Here is a 22894-nt window from a genome sequence, read left to right as displayed (position 1 = left end):
TGAATATCTAAAGCGCGGAGTTAACATAGCCTATGACGCTCTCGGGGTTCAGAAGTGTGAGTTTGCAAAATTTTGTGGCTGTAGCTGCAACGGTGCAGATGCCAATCCCGGACATACACACATACATACATACATACATACATACATACACACACACACACACACACACACACAGCTTTATATCTAATATATAAAGCTGAATGTGTGTGTGTATGTGTGTGTGTGTGTCTATGTCCGGGATTGGCATCCGCACCGTCGCAGCTACAGCCACAACATTTTGCACACTCACACTTCTGGACCCCGAGAGTGTCATAGGCTATGTTTTGAGGGGAAATTTTAACCCCACTCTTTACAGTTATTCGGCAAAAAACCTGCCTCCATTAAAGCGAATGGAGCTCAGAGCCACAGTGCAGCCATAACTTCAGAAGAATGCGCAGCCACGCCCTTATATGGAATGTTGGCGTGTCACAATGCAGCCAGGGAAAGAGACAGACACAGACAGGGAAAGAGGCAGACACAGACAGGGTAAGAAACAGACTTAGACGAGCTAAGAGACAGACACAAAGAGATAGACACAGACAAAGATACAGACTGACAGGGAAAGAGACTGACAGGGAAAGACAGGGAAAGTGACAGACAGGGAAAGTGACAGAGATAGACAGGGAAAGAGATAGATAGACAGACTGGGAAAGAGATTGAGACAGACTGAGAAAGAGACAGACAGACAAAGAGATAGAGAGAGACAGAGAGATAGAGAGAGACAGAGAGATATATACAGAGGGGGAGACAGACAGAGAATGGGAGAGAAACAGAGAGACAGTTTCTATCTCGGGCAGCGCCGGGTGCTATGTTGTTATTTTGTGAGTCGTAATTTTAACCCTGCGCGTTCCAATTTACAAATCAATTTTGCCCCTATCTACATAATGGAGAAAAAGTGAAACGAAAACTGTTGGGGCAAATTGACACCTCCAGATGTGAACAAGGGGGACTTAAAGAATGAGAGCGATGGCGCCAAAGAGTATATACCGTACAGTTGTCAAGGTGGGGCCCCGACATGGGATACTCACCACACTCGGGGATATGAACACACACAAAATGCGCCACACACTACCACGTAGTTGAACACATATACCACACTCAGCACACATCTCACCACACATACACCAACCTCACCACATAATCGCCCTAAACACACACAAGTCTGGTATTATCCTTCACAAATAAAAACCTGATTAATAAGCAGCCAAACTACAAGAACAACAAATGTACCATATAGGAAATACGGCAGCTGTCAGTCACATGACCTGTCTATATGTGTATGTGTGAGCTAATATATACTGTCAGGGGGAGGGCTTTCTGTTGCCTGGAGATTAATCAGTATGCCAATAGCAACCAATCACAGCTTAGCTTCTATTTTGCTACAGTTAATTAATCTGAGCTCTGATTGGTTAATATAGGCAACAAAGGACATTCTCAGTATGTGTGAGGTCATAGGATGTTAAATCTGTGTGGAATATCTGTGGTGTTGAAATATATGTTGTGAAATGCTTCTATTAGCTTCGTTTTTGCCTTTTAATAATTACATTTCTATCTATTTGTTTTGTGGTTTTTGTGTGCAGAATACATTTTTGTTAATACATTCTATTTTGTTAACAGCAGTTATTAACCCGGGCGAAGCCGGGTAGTCAGACCGGGAAAGAGTCAGACGGGGAAAGAGACAGACGAGGAAAGAGACAGACCTGGAACGACACAGGCAGGGAAAGAGACTGACAGACACAGAAATAGAAACAGACAGAAACAGAGAGTCTGACAGACAGAGATACATACAGACACAGAAATAGAGAGAGACAGACAGAGAGGCTGATAAAAAGAAAGACATAGAGATGGACACAGACAGACAGACATGGATAGAGACACATATAACTGAATAGGATAACTGAAGTGAGCACTAATATATATATTATGAGTGCAAGCCAAAAATTACATACTATATACGAATAAGGCTGCACATCAAACTTAGATAATAGTATAATGCCTCAAGCATATGGACAAATATTGGAATATACAATGAAAAATGCTACTTGCTAATTTGAACATGTGAATAATGAATTGCATACCTGCCATGAATATTAGGAAAAAGGAGATATTTAGCAATCGCATTGATCAATGTAACTGAGCCCCAAGGCCTCGTCAAGGCATATCTCTATATTGGGGTCCCTAGCTCTGTGACCCTAACTGTGTGTCATCTCATTGCAATTAAAAACTGCTATGGGTGGAGAGGGGTAACTAAGGACTTTCTTATATAGGAGATGGAAAAAACATGGCCGAAAGGGGCGGAGCTGTGTTCACATTCAGAAAAAAACTACATATAACTGAATAGGATAACTGAAGTGAGCACTAATATATATATTATGAGTGCAAGCCAAAAATTACATACTATATACGAATAAGGCTGCACATCAAACTTAGATAATAGTATAATGCCTCAAGCATATGGACAAATATTGGAATATACAATGAAAAATGCTACTTGCTAATTTGAACATGTGAATAATGAATTGCATACCTGCCATGAATATTAGGAAAAAGGAGATATTTAGCAATCGCATTGATCAATGTAACTGAGCCCCAAGGCCTCGTCAAGGCATATCTCTATATTGGGGTCCTATATAGTATGTAATTTTTGGCTTGCACTCATAATATATATATTAGTGCTCACTTCAGTTATCCTATTCAGTTATATGTAGTTTTTTTTCTGAATGTGAACACAGCTCCGCCCCTTTCGGCCATGTTTTTTCCATCTCCTATATAAGAAAGTCCTTAGTTACCCCTCTCCACCCATAGCAGTTTTTAATTGCAATGAGATGACACACAGTTAGGGTCACAGAGCTAGGGACCCCAATATAGAGATATGCCTTGACGAGGCCTTGGGGCTCAGTTACATTGATCAATGCGATTGCTAAATATCTCCTTTTTCCTAATATTCATGGCAGGTATGCAATTCATTATTCACATGTTCAAATTAGCAAGTAGCATTTTTCATTGTATATTCCAATATTTGTCCATATGCTTGAGGCATTATACTATTATCTAAGTTTGATGTGCAGCCTTATTCATGGATAGAGACACAGACACACATGGACAGATAGAGACAGACAGAGACAGACAGGGAAAGAGACAGATACGGAAAGAGACCGACAGAGACAGACACAGAGACACACAGAGACAGACAGACAGAGACAAACAGACAGAGGCTGGAAGAGAGACAGTTACTATCCCGGGCAATGCCTGGGTACTACAGCTAGTATATATACAGTGCCTACAAGTAGTATTTAACCCCCTGCAGATTTAGCAGGTTTGATAAGATGCAAATAAGTTAGAGCCTGCAAACTTCAAACAAGAGCAGGATTTATTAACAGATGCATAAATCTTACAAACCAACAAGTTATGTTGCTCAGTTAAATTTTAATACATTTTCAACATAAAAGTGTGGGTCAATTATTATTCAACCCCTAGGTTTAATATTTTGTGGAATAACCCTTGTTTGCAATTACAGCTAATAATCGTCTTTTATAAGACCTGATCAGGCCGGCACAGGTCTCTGGAGTTATCTTGGCCCACTCCTCCATCCAGATCTTCTCCAAGTTATCTAGGTTCTTTGGGTGTCTCATGTGGACTTTAATCTTGAGCTCCTTCCACAAGTTTTCAATTGGGTTAAGGTCAAGAGACTGACTAGGCCGCTGCAAAACCTTGATTTTTTCCCTCTTGAACCAGGCCTTGGTTTTCTTGGCTGTGTGCTTTGGGTCGTTGTCTTGTTGGAAGATGAAATGACGACCCATCTTAAGATCCTTGATGGAGGAGCGGAGGTTCTTGGCCAAAATCTCCAGGTAGGCCGTGCTATCCATCTTCCCATGGATGCGGACCAGATGGCCAGGCCCCTTGGCTGAGAAACAGCCCCACAGCATGATGCTGCCACCACCATGCTTGACTGTAGGGATGGTATTCTTGGGGTCGTATGCAGTGCCATTCAGTCTCCAAACGTCACGTGTGTGGTTGGCACCAAAGATCTCGATCTTGGTCTCATCAGACCAGAGAACCTTGAACCAGTCTGTCTCAGAGTCCTCCAAGTGATCATGAGCAAACTGTAGACGAGCCTTGACATGACGCTTTGAAAGTAAAAGTACCTTATGGGCTCGTCTGGAACGGAGACCATTGCGGTGGAGTACGTTACTTATGGTATTGACTGAAACCAATGTCCCCACTGCCATGAGATCTTCCCGGAGCTCTTTCCTTGTTGTCCTTGGGTTAGCCTTGACTCTTCGGACAAGCCTGGCCTTGGCACGGGTGGAAACTTTCAAAGGCTGTCCAGGCCGTGGAAGGCTAACAGTAGTTCCATAAGCCTTCCACTTCCGGATAATGCTCCCAACAGTGGAGACAGGTAGGCCCAACTCCTTGGAAAGGGTTTTGTACCCCTTGCCAGCCTTGTGACCCTCCACGATCTTGTCTCTGATAGCCTTGGAATGCTCCTTTGTCTTTCCCATGTTGACCAAGTATGAGTGCTGTTCACAAGTTTGGGGAGGGTCTTAATTAGTCAGAAAAGGCTGGAAAAAGAGATAATTAATCCAAACATGTGAAGCTCATTGTTCTTTGTGCCTGAAATACTTCTTAATACTTTAGGGGAACCAAACAGAATTCTGGTGGTTTGAGGGGTTGAATAATAAATGACCCTCTAAATAAACTTTTCACAATTTAAAAAAAAAAAAAAAAAAAAGAAATAACATTCTTTTTTGCTGCAGTGCATTTCACACTTCCAGGCTGATCTACAGTCCAAATGTCACAATGCTAAGTTAATTCCGAATGTGTAAACCTGCTAAATCTGCAGGGGGTTGAATACTACTTGTAGGCACTGTATATAAATATATATACAATACAGACCAAAAGTTTGGACACACCCTCTCATTCAAAGAGTTTTCTTTATTTTCATGACTCTGAAAATTGTAGATTCAAATTGAAGGCATCAAAACTATAAATTAACACATGTGGAATGAAATACTTAAAAAAGTGTGAATATGTCTTATATTCTAGGTTCTTCAAAGTAGCCGCCTTTTGCTTTGATTACTGCTTTGCACACTCTTGGCATTCTCTTGATGAGCTTCAAGAGGTAGTCACCAGAAATGGTTCTCACTTCACAGGTGTGCCCTGTTAGGTTTAATAAGTGGGATTTTTGCCTTATAAATGGGGTCGGGGCCATCAGTTGTGTTGTGCAGACGTCTGGTGGATACACAGTTGATCGTCCTACTGAATAGACTGTTAGAATTTGTATTATGGCAAGTAAAAAGCAGCTAAGTAAAGAAAAACGAATGGCCATCATTACTTTAAGAAAGGAAGGTCAGTCAGTCCGAAAAATTGGGAAAACTTGGAAAGTGTCCCCAAGTGCAGTGGCAAAAAACATCAAACGCTACAAAGAAACTGGCTCACATGAGGACCGCCCCAGGAAAGGAAGACCAAGGGTCACCTCTGCTGCGAAGGATAAGTTTATCCAAGTCACCAGCCTCAGAAATTGCAGGTTAACAGCAGCTCAGATTAGAGATCAGGTCAATGCCACACAGAGTTCTAGCAGCAGACACATCTCTACAACAACTGTTAAGAGGAGACTTTGTGCAGCAGGTCTTCATGGTAAAATAGCTGCTAGGAAACCACTGCTAAGGACAGGCAACACAGGAAGAAACTGTGGAAAGAAAAGCGCAGATAGGGTATTACCCCAATATATGCGGGGTGAGGAGGGGGGAGTAATCTTACTCACCAGATGTAGTTGTGACAGTGATTTGATGTTTCTCTTTGTGCTTGACGGTCCTGAGGAAGGGAGCTGAGCTCCTGAAACGCGTAGACCTATGCCAATAATAAAGATACATTAATCTGACATTTGAACAGTGATCATTGGTGCGGCATTGAATCACCCCTCTCTACTCTTCTCTGTTATAAGTAAAGGCAACAAGCAGAAGAGACTTGATTGTGCTAAAGAACACAAGAAATGGACATTAGACCAGTGGAAATCTGTGCTTTGGTCTGATGAGTCCAAATTTGAGATCTTTGGATCCAACCACCGTGTCTTTGTGCGACGCAGAAAAGGTGAATGGATGGACTCTACATGGCTGGTTCCCACCGTGAAGCATGGAGGAGGAAGTGTGATGGTATGGGGGTGCTTTGCTGGTGACACTGTTAGGGATTTATTCAAAATTGAAGGCATACTGAACCAGCATGGCTACCACAGCATCTTGCTGCGGCATGCTATTCCATCCGGTTTGCGTTTAGTTGGACCATCATTTATTTTTCAACAGAACAATGACCCCAAACACCCCTCCAGACTGTGTAAGGGCTATTTGACTAAGAAGGAGAGTGATGGGGTGCTACGCCAGATGACCTGGCCTCCACAGTCACCAGACCTGAACCCAATCGAGATGGTTTGGGGTGAGCTGGAAGCTCATCAAGAGAATGCCAAGAGTGTGTAAAGCAGTAATCAAAGCAAAAGGTGGCTACTTTGAAGAACCTAGAATATAAGACATATTTTCAGTTGTTTCACACTTTTTTGTTAAGTATTTCATTCCACATGTGTTACTTCATAGTTTTGATGCCTTCAATGTGAATCTACAATTTTCAGAGTCATGAAAATAAAGAAAACTCTTTGAATAAGGAGGTGTGTCCAAACATTTGGTTTTGGTCTTTACTGTATATATATATGTATATATATATATATATATATATATATATATATATATACAGTCATATGAAAACGTTTGGGTACCCCTATTAATGTTAACCTTTTTTCTTTATAACAATTTGGGTTTTTGCTATTTCAGTTTCATATATCTAATAACTGATAGACTCAGTAATATTTCTGGATTGAAATGAGGTTTATTGCACTAACAGAAAATGTGCAATCCGCATTTAAACTAAATTTCACCGGTGCAAAAGTATGGGCACCCTTATCAATTTCTTGATTTGAACACTCCTAACTACTTTTTACTGACTTACTAAAGCACTAAATTGGTTTTGTTAGCTCATTGAGCTTTGAACTTCATAGGCAGGTGTATCCAATCATGAGAAAAGGTATTTAAGGTGGCCACTTGCAAGTTGTACTCCTATTTGAATCTCCTATGAAGAGTGGCATCATGGGCTCCTCAAAACAACTCTCAAATGGTCTGAAAACAAAGATTATTCAACAACTATGTGACCATGATGGGAGCAGTGCTGAAATGGCCAATGGCAATCTAAGAAACTTAATTTTTATAAATATACTAGCTGTACTACCCGGCTTCGCCGGGGTTAATAACTGTTGTTAACAAAATAGAATGTATTAACATTCCCGGGATAGAATGTATAAATAGAATGTATTAACGCCCGGGATAGTAACTGTCTCTCTGTTTCTCTCCCATTCTCTGTCTGTCTCACCCTCTGTATATATCTCTCTGTCTCTTTCTATCTCTTTGTCTGGCTGTCTCTTTCCCTGTCTGTCTCTGACTGTCTCTGTCTCTTTCTCCGTCTATCTCAATCTCTTTCCCTGTCTGTCTATCTATCTATTTCCCTGTCTGTCTATCTATCTCTGTCACTTTCCCTGTCTGTCTCTTTCCCTCTCTTTCCCTGTCTGTCTCTTTCCCTCTCTTTCCCTGTCTGTCTCTTTCCCGCTTTCCCTATGTCTCTTTCCCTGTGTCTGTCTCTTTGTCTGTCTCTTTACCTGTCTTTGTCTGTATCTTACCCTGTCTGTCTCTTTCCCTTTCTTTCCCTGTCTTTCTGTTTCCCTGTGTCTGTCTCTTTGTCTGTGTCTGTCTCTTTCCCTGTCAGTCTGTCTCTTTGTCTGTGTCTGCCTCTTTGTGTCTGTTACCCTGTCTGTGTCTGCCTCTTTCCCTGTCTGTGTCTGTGTCTTTCCCTGGCTGCATTGTGACACGCCAACATTCCATATAAGGGCGTGGCTGCGCATTCTTCTGAAGTTCTGGCTGCACTGTGGCTCCCAGCTCCATTCGCTTTAATGGAGGCAGGTTTTTTGGTGAATAACTGTAAAGAGCGGGGTTAACATTTCCCCTCAAAACATAGCCTATGACACTCTCGGGGTCCAGACGTATGAGTGTGCAAAATTTTGTGGTTGTAGCTGTGACGGTGCAGATGCCAATCCCGGACATACACACACACATACACACACACATTTAGCTTTATATATTGGACTAGCTGTACTACCCGGCTTCGCCCGGGTTAATAACTGCTGTTAACAAAATAGAATGTATTAACAAAAATGTATTCTGCACACAAAAACCACAAAACAAATAGATAGAAATGTAATTATTAAAAGGCAAAAACGAAGCTAATAGAAGCATTTCACAACATATATTTCAACACCACAGATATTCCACACAGATTTAACATCCTATGACCTCACACATACTGAGAATGTCCTTTGTTGCCTATATTAACCAATCAGAGCTCAGATTAATTAACTGTAGCAAAATAGAAGCTAAGCTGTGATTGGTTGCTATTGGTAGCCTGATTAATCTCCAGGCAACAGAAAGCCCTCCCCCTGACAGTATATATTAGCTCACACATACACATATAGACAGGTCATGTGACTGACGGCTGCCGTATTTCCTATGTGGTACATTTGTTGTTCTTGTAGTTTGGCTGCTTATTAATCAGATTTTTATTTGTGAAGGATAATACCAGACTTGTGTGTGTTTAGGGCGATTATGTGGTGAGGTTGGTGTATGTGTGGTGAGATGTGTGCTTAGTGTGGTATATGTGTTCAAGCACGTGGTAGTGTGTGGCGCATTTTGTGTGTGTGTGTTCATATCCCCGAGTGTGGTGAGTATCCCATGTCGGGGCCCCACCTTAGCAACTGTACGGTATATACTCTTTGGCGCCATCGCTCTCATTCTTTAAGCCCCCCTTGTTCACATCTGGCAGCTGTCAATTTTCCCCCAACACTTTTCGTTTCACTTTTTCCCCATTATGTAGATAGGGGCAAAATTGATTGGTAAATTGGAACGCGCGGGATTAAAATTTCGCCTCACAACATAGCACCCGGCGCTGCCCGGGATAGTAACTGTCTCTCGGTTTCTCTCCCATTCTCTGTCTGTCTCCCCCTCTGTATATATCTCTCTGTCTCTCTCTCTTTCTTTGTCTGTCTGTCTCTTTCCCTGTCTGTCTCTTTCCCTGTCTGTCTATCTATCTCTCGCCCTGTCTGTCACTTTCCCTGTCTGTCACTTTCCCTGTCTGTCACTTTCCCTGTCACTCCCTGTCTGTCACTTTCCCTGTCTGTCTGTCTCTTTGTCTGTGTCTGTCTCTTTGTGTCTGTCTGTTTCTTACTCTGTCTGTGTCTGTCTCTTTTCCTGGCTGCATTGTGACACACCAACATTCCATATAAGGGCGTGGCTGCGCATTCTTCTGAAGTTCTGGCTGCACTGTGGCTCCCAGCTCCATTCGCTTTAATGGAGGCAGGTTTTTTGGCGAATAACTGTAAAGAGCGGGTTTAAAATTTCCCCTCGAAACATAGCCTATGACGCTCTCAGAGTCCAGAAGTGTGAGTGTGCAAAATTTTGTGGCTGTAGCTGCGACGGTGCGGATGCCAATCCCGGACATACACACACACACACACACACACACACACACACACACACACACACACACACACACACACACACACACACACACACACACACACACACACACACACACATTCAGCTTTATATATTAGATTCTATTCAATAAGGCAGTCCAAATTCTATATGTTCAATGTCTCCACACTCTTTAGTACTTACACAGTGATGCTGGAATCTTTCATTTATATTTCATGCAGTCATAGCAGTTTGCACCTGTTCGCACTTCCTTTATTCTGTTTGGAGCTGCTGATCAGTTGTTTTTTTCTTTTTTTTTGTAATATATACCGTATTTTTCATTTTATAAGATGCACTGGGTTATAAGATGCACCCCAAATTTAGAGGAGGAAAATAGGAAAAAATAATTGTTAATGGTAAAATGAGGGTCCGTCTTATAATCCTACAGTGTCTTAATCCTAATGATCACCAGGGGGAGCGACAGTGGTGGAGCAGCTCAGGAAGGTCACAAGAGGCAGGGCGATGCTGCAGGCTCAGAGGAGGGTCAGCAATACTGCGGGCTCAGGAGTCTCACAGCAGCAGTGGGCACCATTGATCTGCTGACAGGCTGTGGGATTGTCAATGCAGTGAAGCGACTCAGGAGGGTCACAGATCGGGGTGTCTTAGCGGCAGATGCCATTGAGCTGACTGCGGGCTCCACTGAATCGCCCACAGTTGACGAGATAGACTTCAAGAAACTGACCGCAGAGGCTGCTCATGCGAAGATAGAATTCCCCGGCCATTTTTTTGAAGTTCATTGCTTCAATCTGCGCATGCTCCGCCTCTGCTGTGGCCATTTTCTTGAAATCCATCTCGTCAACAGCAGGCGATTCAATAGAGCCCGCAGTCCGCTCAGTGCACCCGCCACCAGGACACCCCATCCTGTGACCCTCCTGAGTCACTCCACTGCCACGACACCCCTACAGCCCGCCGGCAGATCAATGACGCCTGCCACTGCGACACCCCCAAGCCCATCCTGTGACCCTCCTGAGCTGCTCCACTGCTCCTCCAAGAACTGAGTATCCTTCTATCCTTCTATGACCCCGCTCCACCACCGCCTCCCCGATAAGCCATATATGGATTGTAAGAAGCCTCCCATTTTACCTCAAGTTTTTGGGGAAAAATATGCATCTTATAATCCGGAAAATGTGGTATATAGAATGGGTCTATAACTTGTTTGTTTGTTTATTGTTTCAAAGATAAAAGTAAGGGTGTAACTGACAGGCTGCCACTCACAATGTGTTTGCTTATCCATTTTCAGTTCCCTTTAAAAGTGCCAGACAGAAGCTCTGCGTCAGGGACTGTCCAGTTCATCCGCACTTGCATGCACCATGTCTCTCACCGACGCTGAAAAAGCTTTCATCGCCTCCATGGGAGCCAAAATTTCTGTCCCTGCTGTCGCTGATGAGTTGGGAGCAAAGTTTCTGGAAAGGTAATACGAATATTTATTTTCTAGTTTACATAATAAATGCAACACAGCACAGCAACAGCACCGCTAACTTTACTTCCACCGCACATTGCAAATGTTACTCTTTTTGAAATGTAACTTACGTGAATATGTGTGTGTGTGTGTGTGTATATATATATATATATATAAAAAATATATTGTAGTGCAGTACTAGATGGTAGGTATATTTCTCCTGGCAAAGGGCAGTTTTAGTGGCGCTCTGGCTTCCAGAACTCTGGCCTGGAAGCTTATTGATTATCCAGGTTTTCGGGGCAACGCCCGAAAACAGAGCTGCAGCAATTAGGGAAGCATAAGGTGCTCTGTGTTCAGTGGATAGTGTGTAGAGAGCTGGAGATGGAAAGACAGCTCAGTGGGTCACCAGGAGTTCAAGGAGGAATTCTTTTCTCACACTGCCGGGAAGTGTCTGTACGGGATTACTGTGGCATGACTGGCAACCTTCCCGGGAAAGGGTGTGCTCCAGTCCTGTGGAACAACCAGGACTGAGGTAATGGACTTTCTTGTTGTTTTTATCCCCTTTGAACTGCTGACTGTAACCATAAGTGGGAATAAAACCCTTAGATTTTGCACTATACGCCTGTGTGAGCCTCTTTACTGCATCCCAACCTGAACTAATCACTACATATGGTGGAGAATGCGGGCATTGCAGTGAGGCTGGTGTATTTTTTTCTTCCCTGCTATGCATTGCTTTTTTCTCTCCTGACTGGTCACCGGTAGATGTCCTGGGTGAAAGTGGTGGTGCAGACCCAGTCTAGGACAGCAGCAGAGATGGAGGCCTCAATAAAAGCACTTCTAGCCGCTACGCAACAACAGCAGGCCGCTATGACACAGCAGCAGGCCGCCATGCAGCAGCAACAGGTCTTTAATCAGCAGCAGCAAGAGACCAATCAGCTGTTGCTACGGCATATTACGTCCGCATCAGCAGCGGGAGTTGCCAGGGGAATCCATGAGGTCCGGAAGGTAGTCCGTGCAGCGATACCTAAAATGGAAAAAGAGTACGTCGTGGAAGCGTACCTGGAGACCTTCTTTGAGAGAGTCGCTGAGCGAGAGAGGTTGCTGAAGGACCAGTGGGCCAAAATCGTCACTCCGTTTTTGGCATCCGGACCGATGAAGGACTACAATGACATTCCGTCGGATCTGATGACCTACTACAACCTCCTCAAGGGTGAGATACTTGCACGTATCCGTGTGAATGTATTAGTCCGGGCCCAGAGCGTGCATCAGTGGGAGTTTAACCCTTCCAAACCGGCAAAGTCTCAGTACTATGATTTGTTGCATGCCGTGCAAAAGTGGTTACAGCCGGAGAAACTAACTCCTGCCGAGATGGTGGATCGACTTGTGGCAGATACATTTTGGAGGGCTTTGCCGCACTCCCTCCAGGCCTGGATTCGTCAGGTGTCTCTACTAATGCACTGCTCATGGTAGATCTCATAGAGCGATATGGGGCTACCAAGGAACTCCAGGGTGGGCCTCCCCGAAAAGGGGCAGGAAGGTTCCCTAAGGGCGGCTTTGCACGTTGCGACATTGCACGTGCGATGTCGATGGGGTCAAATCGAAAGTGACGCACATCCGGCGTCGCAGTCGATATCGCAACGTGTAAATCCTTTTTGATACGATGAACGAGCGCAAAAGCGTCGTTATCGTATCATCGCTGCAGCCTCCGACATTTCCATAATGCCGGTGCAGCGACAGGTGCGATGTTGTTCCTCGCTCCTGCGGCAGCACACATCGCTGTGTGTGAAGCCGCAGGAGCGAGGAATATCACCTTACCTGCCTCCCGGCTGCAATGAGAAGGACGGAGGTGGGCGGGATGTTTACATCCTGCTCATCTCCGCCCCTCCACTTCAATTGGCCGCCTGCCGTGTGACGTCGCTGTGACGCCGCACGACCCGCCCCCTTAGGAAGGAGGCGGGTCGCCGGCCAGAGGGACGTCGCACGGCAGGTATGTGCGTGTGAAAAACTGCCGTAGCGATAATAATCGCTACAGCAGCTTTCACTAGATATTGCACGTGCGACGGGGGCGGGACTATCGCTGCAGCATCGGTAACACATTGTTACCGATGTCACAGCGTGCAAAGCCCGCCTAAGTCCCCAACCATGACGCGTCGAGCGGAGCCCAGGAGGGCCTCTCCAGACCATTCAGGGGTTGAGCAGGGCCCCGTTTTATGCTGGCGATGCCAGGAGCCAGGTCATGTAAGGGCTGACAGTCCTAATCTAGCAGAGCCCATGGAAACGAACTTTAGGTACCATCAGGCCCTGTATGCGACTCAGCTCTGCACCATTGGCACCCCGGAGGGTTCCAACAATGGACACTTATGTCATGTAAATGTGGATGGTACCTCAGCGGTGGCTATTCTGGACTAAAGTCTAATCACTCTGGTGCGCGTCAACCTGGTGCCTTCCAGTGACTATACCGGACGGAAACTGGGTGTCCTCTGCATCCACGGAGATTTAAAAAACTATCCTACTGCTTTAGTCATGATTAGTACACCTGCAGGAAGGCGGTGTTATGAAGTGGGTGTTGTTGAAAGTTTACATTATGAGTTGATAATCGGGAGAGATTACCCCTTGTTTTATGTTTTGTGGTCCTCGAAGGTCTCACATAGTGACCCTCCAGCGGCACTAAGGCCGACAATGCTGCTTTCACCCACAGGGGAGCAGGAACCTGGAAGTCCTGAGGAGGAGGTGCTTGCTTTAGGGGTGACGTCCACTCAGGGGGAAGAGCAAGAACAGCCCCCCATAGAAGTGTTGGCCGGGGATGTGGACGATTTGCTACCGGGACCTGAATTGTCAGATTTAAATATCTCAGGTGACAATTTCGGTACAGAGCAACTCCGAAATCCCCCACTGGCTCATGCAAGGGAGAACATATTGTTTATTAATGGGGAGCCACAGAGTCCAGGGGCACATACAGTGTGGCCTCAATTCGAGATGACACAAAATGTATTATACTGGGTAACCCGAATACGGGCAGAAAAGTTTGAGCATTTGTTTTTACCAAGGGCACACCGTAGGTTAGTAATGGACTTAGCGCATACACATGTCTTGGGGGGACACCTAGGTCACAAGAAAACCCTAGATAGGATCCTGCAGCGTTTTTTCTGGATAGGCATTTTTGCGGAGGTAAAATAATAGTAATTCCTGTCCCGTCTGCCAGGTGACCAGTCCCCAGCTACACTTCCGGAGTCCACTGGTGCCCCTGCCAATTATAGAGGTACCCTTTGAACGAGTGGCTATGGATCTTGTCGGTCTCGTGAACAGGTCTGCCCGTGAACACCAACACATACTGGTGATCCTTGCTATGAAACTTGGTACCCAGAAGCAGAACCCCTGCAACATACTTCCACTAGACTCATTGCCAAAGAATTGATGAATATATTTTCAAGGGTGGGAGCTCCGAAAGATTTTGACAGATCAGGGGACTCCGTTTATGTCCAAGATTATGAAGGAACTATGCTGATTACTAAGTGTAAAGCAGTTGCCCACCTCCATGTATCATCCCCAAACAGATGGTCTAGTAGAAAGGTTCAATAAAACCCTCAAAAATATACTAAAGAAGGCTGTGTCTCAAGATGGGAAATACTGGGATCTTTTACTGCCTTACCTATTGTTCCCAGTGTGTGAGGTGCCACAGACCTCCACAGGGTTCTCACCCTTCGAACTTTTGTATGGCAGACATCTCAGGGGCATACTGGACATAGCCAAGGAGGCATGGGAACACAAGCCTACTCCACACAAAAGTGTTATCAACCACATTGCAAAAATGCAGGAAAGAATGGAAACAGTCCTTCCGCTGGTCCGGGAACACATGGAGGCGGCACAGCAGGATCAAGGTCGAGTCTATAATCGAGACACACGGGTCAGAAACTTTAGTCCAGGGGACTTGGTATTGGTTCTAGTACCCACACGAGAAAGCAAGTTTCTCACCAAATTCCAGGGTCCCTAAGAGGTTATAGAAAAAGTAGGGCCAGTGAACTAGGGGAGGAGGGGGGAGGTATGTGGTGCGGTACTGGATGAAAGGTATATTTCTCCTGGCAAAATGCGGATTTGCTGGCGCTCTGGCTGGAGAAAGCAGAACTCTGACCTGGAAGCCTATTGATTATTAACGCCCAAAAGCACAGCTGCAGCAATTAGGCAAGCATAAGGTGCTCTGTGTTCAGTGGATAGTGTGTAGAGAGCTGGGGCTGGAAAGACAGTTCAGTGGGTCACGAGGAGTTCAAGGAGGAATTACTATCTCACACTGCCGGACAGTGTCTTTACGTGATTACTGTGCCATGACTGGCAACCTACCCGGGAAAGGGTGTGCTCCAGTCCTGTGGAACAACCAGGACTGAGGTAATGGACTTTCTTGTTGTTTTTGATATTGTAATCCCCATCACCATTCATCTGCCCATGCAGTATTTTATGTATATATATATTAATCATACCCTTTCTGTTCCTGCAGTCTTTTGAGCTACCCTCAGACCAAAATCTACTTCAGCCACTTAAACACGAGCCACGGCTCCCAGGATCTCCGCAACAATGGAGGAAAGATTATGAAGGCCATTGGTAATGCTGCCCAGCACCTGGATGACCTTCATGGTGCTCTGTCCCCCCCCAATGATCTGCAACCCCAGGACGCCTGGGCGAATCCTGGCACCTTCAAAGTAAGTAGTCCATTCAAAATACTAGCGGGAAGATTTATCAAATCTAGTTCATGGGTAACTATTCCACTACGTATATACCATATTTTTCAGATTATAAGATGCACTTTTTCTCCCAAATCTTTGGGAGGAAAATGGGGGGTGAGTCTTATAATCCAAATGTAGCTTACCGGGGGATGGTGGAGAGGGGTGACAGGAGAAAGGAGCGATGCTGCGGGGGGTGCTGATGCTGATGTTGTGCTGTGCTCACTGTGGAGGGTGTTGCAAGGGCCATCCTGAAATTGTTGACGGTTCAGGCTTCAAATAATGGCACATGCACAGATTGAGCTTTCGGCTCAAGATTTCATTTGCACACGTGCCACCTCCAGTCCATTGATTTCCCAGCAGTGGACTTAAGGGAAATGGTGCCCGGAAGTGGAGCGTGCGTAGATGAGATCTCGGCTTGTCATTGAGCCAATAGCTCAATTTGCGCATGCACCAACTCCAGGTGCCATTTCTTTGATGCCCGCACCGTTGACAGTTTCTGGATGCTTCTGCACTCACAGCGAACATCTGGGACACCCGCCGCACCACTCGCAGCATCGCCATACTCCAACACTGCCCCTGCCTGCTGTGACCTTACTCCACCGCCGCTGAAGGCCCCCCCTACCCCTTCCCTGGTAAGAGATCACTGGATTATAAGACGGACCTCATTTTTTTTACCTCTTTTTCTCTAAATTTGGGGTGCGTCTTATAAAACAAAAAATACAGCAACTGTTACAATATCTTAGGTTTATCCCCCCAAAAAAATATTTAATTGATTCCATGAATAAAAATCATAGTTTTATATGTATATGGCTAACATTTAATCTTATCTTACACCTTTATATGATTTCTTTTTAATTTGTTTATTAACAAACTCTACAGAGACAAATAGAGGATATTACAAATAACTTGCAAATGTCATATTAATGTCACGTTGCCTTTTGTAAGTGCAAATTATTTTGTCACTAAAGCATCAGTCATATGCAGATGAAATGTCAGGCTTCCACCAGGGGGCGCAGCAGCAGAATCAAGATTGAACTCCAAAGAGAAGTTAGACTAAAGCCCACAAGGGGGCACATGCACCAGTGAAAGGGTAGTCAGCAAGCATAAGTCTTAACCAGGAAGTCACATCTGAATAGGGGAGTGAGCAAACTGTAAACAGGTGGAAGCACTGGGGTAAGGAGCCAAGACGTCACGTCAAAAGCCAAAAAGGGGAAGCAGAGCCGTAGTCGGAAAACGTTATTGAGGTCAGAGGCCGGGAGAGCAAGTAAATACAAAAGGGGGGGAGAGGACCGAGACACAGAATGGGACCAGGGTCTGGGAGACAGGGCAGGCAAACAGTAAAAGGGAAATGGAGGTCAGGAATAGGTTAGCTGGGTAGCGGGACAGATCAGTGATAACTCACAAGAACCAGTTGCAAACGCTGCAGAGCATAAACTATTACTGGCAGCGTTCCGGACGTCTCCACACCATAATAAAGCGGCTTGAGCTCCTGAACAAGGCATAACAGAACAAACCCCTTCCACCCGACTTAACCCCGTAAGAGCCAAGCTACAGTCATGACATGAAGAAATCACAAACTTAAGCGGGCTTTACACGCTACGACATCGCTAATGCGGAGTCGTTGGGGTCACGGAATTCGTGACGCACATCCGGCCGCATTAGCGATGCCGTTGCGTGTGACACCGATTAGCGATTTTGCATCGTTGCAAAACAGTGCAAAATCGCTAATCGGCGACACGGGGGTCCATTCCCAATTATCGTTACTTCAGCAGTAACGAGGTTGTTCGTCGTTCCTGCGGCAGCACACATCGCTGCGTGTGACGCCGCAGGAGCGAGGAAACTCTCCCTACCTGCCTCCCGGCCGCTATGCGGAAGGAAGGAGGTGGGCGGGATGTTACGTCCCGCTCATCTCCGCCCCTCCGCTGCGATTGGGCGGCGGTTCAGTGACGTTTCAGTGACGTCGCTGTGACGCCGCATGGACCGCCCCCTTAGAAAGGAGGCGGTTCGCCCGTCACAGCGACGTCGCCGGACAGGTAAGTATGTGTGACGGCTGTGGGCGATGTTGTGCGGCACGGGCAGCGATATGCCCGTGTCGCGCAACAGATGGGGGCGGGTACCCACACTAGCGATATCGGGACCGATATCGCAGTGTGTAAAGTAGCCTTTAGAGTGCAGTGACTTCAGATATTATATTTAAGTTGCACAAAAACTAAACTAGTATAATCATGAACACAGAAAGGTCAGATTTTGGCAAGAAAAAAAGTTTTGTCGCCTTGTCATATAATGCACCCAATCCTAGTTTACATTCTCACCTGTGCTGACTAAATGATCGGTTAATTAGTGGGTGTGTAAAAAAAGAAACCCAGCACCCAGACTTTCACTTGAACTGCACCTTGACCTCTAACAACATGCCAAAAATCCACCCTGCGACCAGAGCCTTGATTATCAAGAGGCTGAAGACCAGATCCACTGCAGAGGTGGCTGGCACCTTTAATGTGTCTCAGCGTCAAGTACAAAGAATTAAGAAAAGATTTGAAGAGACTGGAGATGTTTTTGACAAGCGCAGGTTCGGCAGACCCCGCAAGACAATTACTCAGGAGGAGCGTTTGTTGGTTAGAAAATCCAAAGCCAGGCCCTCTTCCACTGCAGCAGAGCTCCAAAAGGCCTGGTCACCTCAAGTCCCTGTGTCATCTAGAACAGTTTGTAGGATTCTGTCTCGAAATGGCCTCCATGGTAGAATCAGTGCCCAGAAGTACTAAACAAAAGGCAATTAAAAAAACGTGTGGCATTTGCTAAGTCCCACAGCCTGCTAAATGGATGGACGCTGGAAAAGTGCTAATAGACCGAAAAACTAATCTCTCTAAAACCAATTTTTATTAATAAACATTAAAAGTAGTTAAATCAAGCCATATCTCAATATCAACAAAAATACCTAATACTAATCAGTGTACTGACTATGCACATTGCGTGACTGAACCACTCTGACTTCAGCACTAATTTACACCCCTTTGGGTTTTGGGTCAATTATTGGCACACAGTCTGGTATAGGGATTCTCAGGGATAGCCAACGTTGAGTGGGGGCACCCAAAACCTTATGCTGTATTAACCTCCGCGGCCAGGAAGGAGTGAGACTAGGGATCTGTAGCCTGGCCCTTACTTTAATATCTCATTGTTATCCCTGAAACCACTAAGTAAAATCACCTCGTTCTATCCCTCACCTTCTAGACCAATATCCCCATCACAGTTTTTTCAGCTCTGCACGACCTGGTGTGTGCTCTCTGACCGATAAAGCTATATTTGATAGTTTGCGATATGGCTTGATTTAACTACTTTTAATGTTTATTAAAAAAATGATTTTAGAGAGATTAGTTTTTCAGTCTATTAGCAGATTTTTTCTCTACTTGGTATATTAAAAATTGAAGCTGGAAAAGTGGCAGAAGGTGGATTTCTCTGATGAATCTTCAGTTGAACTACACCACAGCCGTCGCAAATACAGCAGGAGACCTACTGGAGCCCGTATGGATCCAGAAAACAGTTAAATTTGGTAGTAGAAAGATCATGGTCTGGGGTTACATTCAGCATGGGGGTGAGCGAAACATTTGCAAGGTGGAAGGCAATATCAGTATCCTAAAATATCAAGATGTATTAGCTACCTCTTACATTCCCAAAAATAAAAGGGGTCAAATTCTGCAGCAGGATGGTGCTCCATCTCATACATCCATCTCTACAACAAAGTTCCTCCTGGCAAAGAAGATCAAGGTGCTCAAGGACTGGCCAGCCCAGTCACCAGACATGAACATTATAGAGCATGTTTGGGGTAGGATGAAAGAGGAAGCTTGGAAGACAAAACCAAAGAATCTAGATGAACTCTGGGAGGCATGTAAGACTGCATTCTCTGCTATTCCTGATGACTTCATCAGTAAATTGTACGAATCATTGTTGAACCGCATAGATGCAGTCCTTCAAGCTCATGGAAGTCACAAAAAATATTATATATGGCTCTAATTGCACCACAACTTAATTCACCAATGTTATGCAACATATCTTTGTATTAGAAGTTAATTACTTGTTTGAATTTCACATTACTTTCTGTGGACGATAAAACTTTTGTCTTGCCAAAATCTGCCCTTTCTGTGTTCATTAAATGATCAATATTTCAGCTTTGCAGCAACTTGATTTTCATAACCTAAACCAAATTTGGGAGGGTTTCAGCTTTCAAAAGAGTAATTTATGAAACCAATGGATGAATTTAAAGTCAGATTATAAGCTTTTATTTACATAACATGGATAAGCGACAGAACTTTTGTCAGGGACTGTATATAATTTGATTTGGTGATTTGGGTTTCCCTCCCTTTATACAAACCTGTGCATGCAGCTCAGTGCCTTTTTTCTTTATAGCCACTATTTGGTCCAGGGGGGAATTTGTCCACAATAACAGACATTTGTGTATCTGACAATTTTATTTTTCCCTCACATTTCTCATTCTTGCCTCATTTATGTATTTTGGTTTCTCGTTTTTTTTTGTATACACATTTTTGTTAAATAAAAATTTATATTTTTATACTTTTAATTTGTTTTTGCTACGATTACTCCATGTTCTTCTTTTTCCTATTGTGTCTATGGGAGTCTGTGAAACATTGCACTGCACTCGGATGACATCAGAGTGCAGTGCGTTGTTAGCTGAGACAGGCCACGTAGAAGAGAGAGAAAGTGCACCCTCCCTCTTCTTCACAGCTGTGATCCGATCACATGTCGCATGATACTCGGCTCACTCTCGCAGCAGAGTGGAAGCCGAGGGTCATTAGCATATAGCACAAGTGGGATCGAGGCCTAATGATGAGAACTAGTCAGTATCACAAATAAACATTTACATCCAGGTACCTTATAGACAGGGGCTGGCTGGCACATTTTAGCCTGAGGGGCAATCATAAGGCAGTGGCCCTCAAGTTGCAGTGGCCCACCTTTGGTCTGTTTATCTCTGGCCGCTGAATTAAAGCAGCAGAGGTAACAGGCTTTATGAACAGACTGGTACATATATATCGGAACAGAACCACGCTTACTGATTACATAGATACTGCAACAGAATCAAGATGACTACATAGATATGGTAACTGCAAGGAGCTTACTACAGAGATATGGGAACAGAACCGAGATTACTACAGAGATAAGGTTGCAGAACCGAGTTTACTGCAGAGATAAGGGTGTAGAACTGAGCTTACTGCAAAGATATGGGAGCAGAACCGGACTTACTACAGAGATATGGGAGCAGAACCGAGCTTACTACAGAGATATGGGAGCAAAACCAAGCTTACCACAGAGATATGGGAGCAGAACTGAGCTTACTACAGAGATATGGGAACAAAACTGAGCTTACTACAAAGATAAGGGAGAAGAACCAAGCTTACTGCAGAGATATGGGAGCAGAACCGAGCTTACTGCAGAGATATGGAAGCAGAATCGTGCTTACTACAGAGATATGGGAGCAGAATCGAGCTTACTACAGCGATAAGGGAAGAACCAAGCTTACAGCAGAGATATGGGAGCAGAACTGAGCTTACTGTAGAGATATGGGAGCAGAACCGAGCTTACTGCAGAGATATGGAAGCAGAACCGAGCTTACTGCAGAGATATGGACGCAGAACCGAGCTTACTGCATAGATATGGAAGCAGAAACGAGCTTACTGCAGAGATATAGGAGCAGAAGCAAGCTTACTGCAGAGATATAGGCGCAGAATCGAGCTTACTACAGAGATATGGGAGCAGAACTGAGCTTACTACAGAGATATGGGAACAGAACTGAGCTTACTGCAGAGATATGGGTGCAGAACCGAGTGTTGTGAATACGTTTTCCAGTTTTGGACTTTTGAAGAATGGCGATTTTGGCTGGAGGGGGCGAGACATCAAATTGTTGTACTTACTGATCATAAGAATTTGATCTATCTTGAATCTGCCAGGAGGTTGAATCCTAGGCAGGCTAGGTGGGCCTTGTTTTTCACGCGCTTTATTTTTGTGGTCTCTTATATTCCGGGTATTAAGAATACAAAGGCAGATGTCCTTTCTAGGAGTTTCTTTGCAGATTCTCTGGATGTGACTGAGCCTGCTACCATCCTGCATGAGGGATTGATTTTCTCTGCGATTTTACCCGATTTGAGACTTACTCTTCAGGACTTTCAGGAGCACAAACCTGAAAGATGTCGTGGGGGGAAATTGTATGTTCCTGACCAATGGAGGAGTAGAGTGATGTCTGAAGTTCATTGTTCTGTGTTGGCTGGTCATTCTGGGAGTTTTGGCACCAGGGATTTGGTGAGTAGGTCCTTTTGGTGGCCTTTTCTTTCTTGTGATGTGAGGAGTTTTGTGCAGTCCTGTTCTAGATCCAAGTCTTCTTGTTCTCGTTCTAGTGGACTATTATTGACATTGCCGGTGCCCAAGAGACCATGGACTCACATTTCAATGGATTTTATTTCTGATCTCCCTGTTTCTCAGGGGATGATAGTTATTTGGGTAATCTGCGATAAATTTTCCAAAATGATTTATTTGGTGCCACTGCCTAAGTTGCCATCAGCTTCGGAGTTGGTACCTTTGTTTCTTCGTCAGGTGGTTTGTTTGCATGGTATTCCTGAGAATGTTGTGTCCGATAGGGGAGTCCAGTTTGTGTCTAGATTTTGGAGAGCTTTTTGTTCTAGGCTGGGAGTTGAGATGTCCTTCTCCTCTGCGTTTCATCCTCAGACAAATGGACAGACTGAGAGGACTAATCAGACATTGGAAACCTATTTGCGATGTTTTGTGTCGGCTGGGGTTTTTTTTTGTCCTTGGCTGAGTTTGCTCTTAATAACAGAGCTACTTCGGCCACTTTGATGTCTCCTTTTTTTGCAATTTCGGGTTTCATCCTTGGTTTTCTTCGGGGCAGATGGAGGCTTCCGCCTGCCTGGGTGTTGATTCAGCAGTAGAGAAAATGCAGCATATTTGGGATCAAGTGGTGGATAAATTGTCCCACTCCCAGGAAAATGCCCAATGGTTTGCCAACCGACGTAGGACTGTGGGTCCCCAGATTGAGGTAGGGGACTTGGTCTGATTGTCTTCCAGACATGTTCCTATGAAAGTTTCTTCTCCGAAATTTAAGC

The 22894-nt window shown here is 44.7% G+C and overlaps 1 protein-coding gene across 1 annotated transcript in view; it reads left to right on the top strand.

Moving 5' to 3' along the window:
• The window catches only part of LOC142254251 (hemoglobin subunit alpha-5-like), a 48139-nt gene that overhangs the window by 3319 nt on the left and 21926 nt on the right, over positions 1-22894 (top strand). The window contains exons 2-3 of the mRNA XM_075325262.1: positions 10900-11070; positions 15548-15749. Coding sequence (XP_075181377.1) covers positions 10970-11070; positions 15548-15749 — 303 coding nt within the window. The 5' untranslated portion in view covers positions 10900-10969. The remainder of the gene's footprint in view (positions 1-10899; positions 11071-15547; positions 15750-22894) is intronic.

The sequence above is a fragment of the Anomaloglossus baeobatrachus genome, chromosome 10 (genome assembly GCF_048569485.1).
Source record: "Anomaloglossus baeobatrachus isolate aAnoBae1 chromosome 10, aAnoBae1.hap1, whole genome shotgun sequence".
Taxonomy (NCBI): domain Eukaryota; kingdom Metazoa; phylum Chordata; class Amphibia; order Anura; family Aromobatidae; genus Anomaloglossus; species Anomaloglossus baeobatrachus.
The sequence above is the reverse complement of the archived record's forward strand: the minus strand, read 5'-3'. Positions and strand labels throughout refer to the sequence as shown.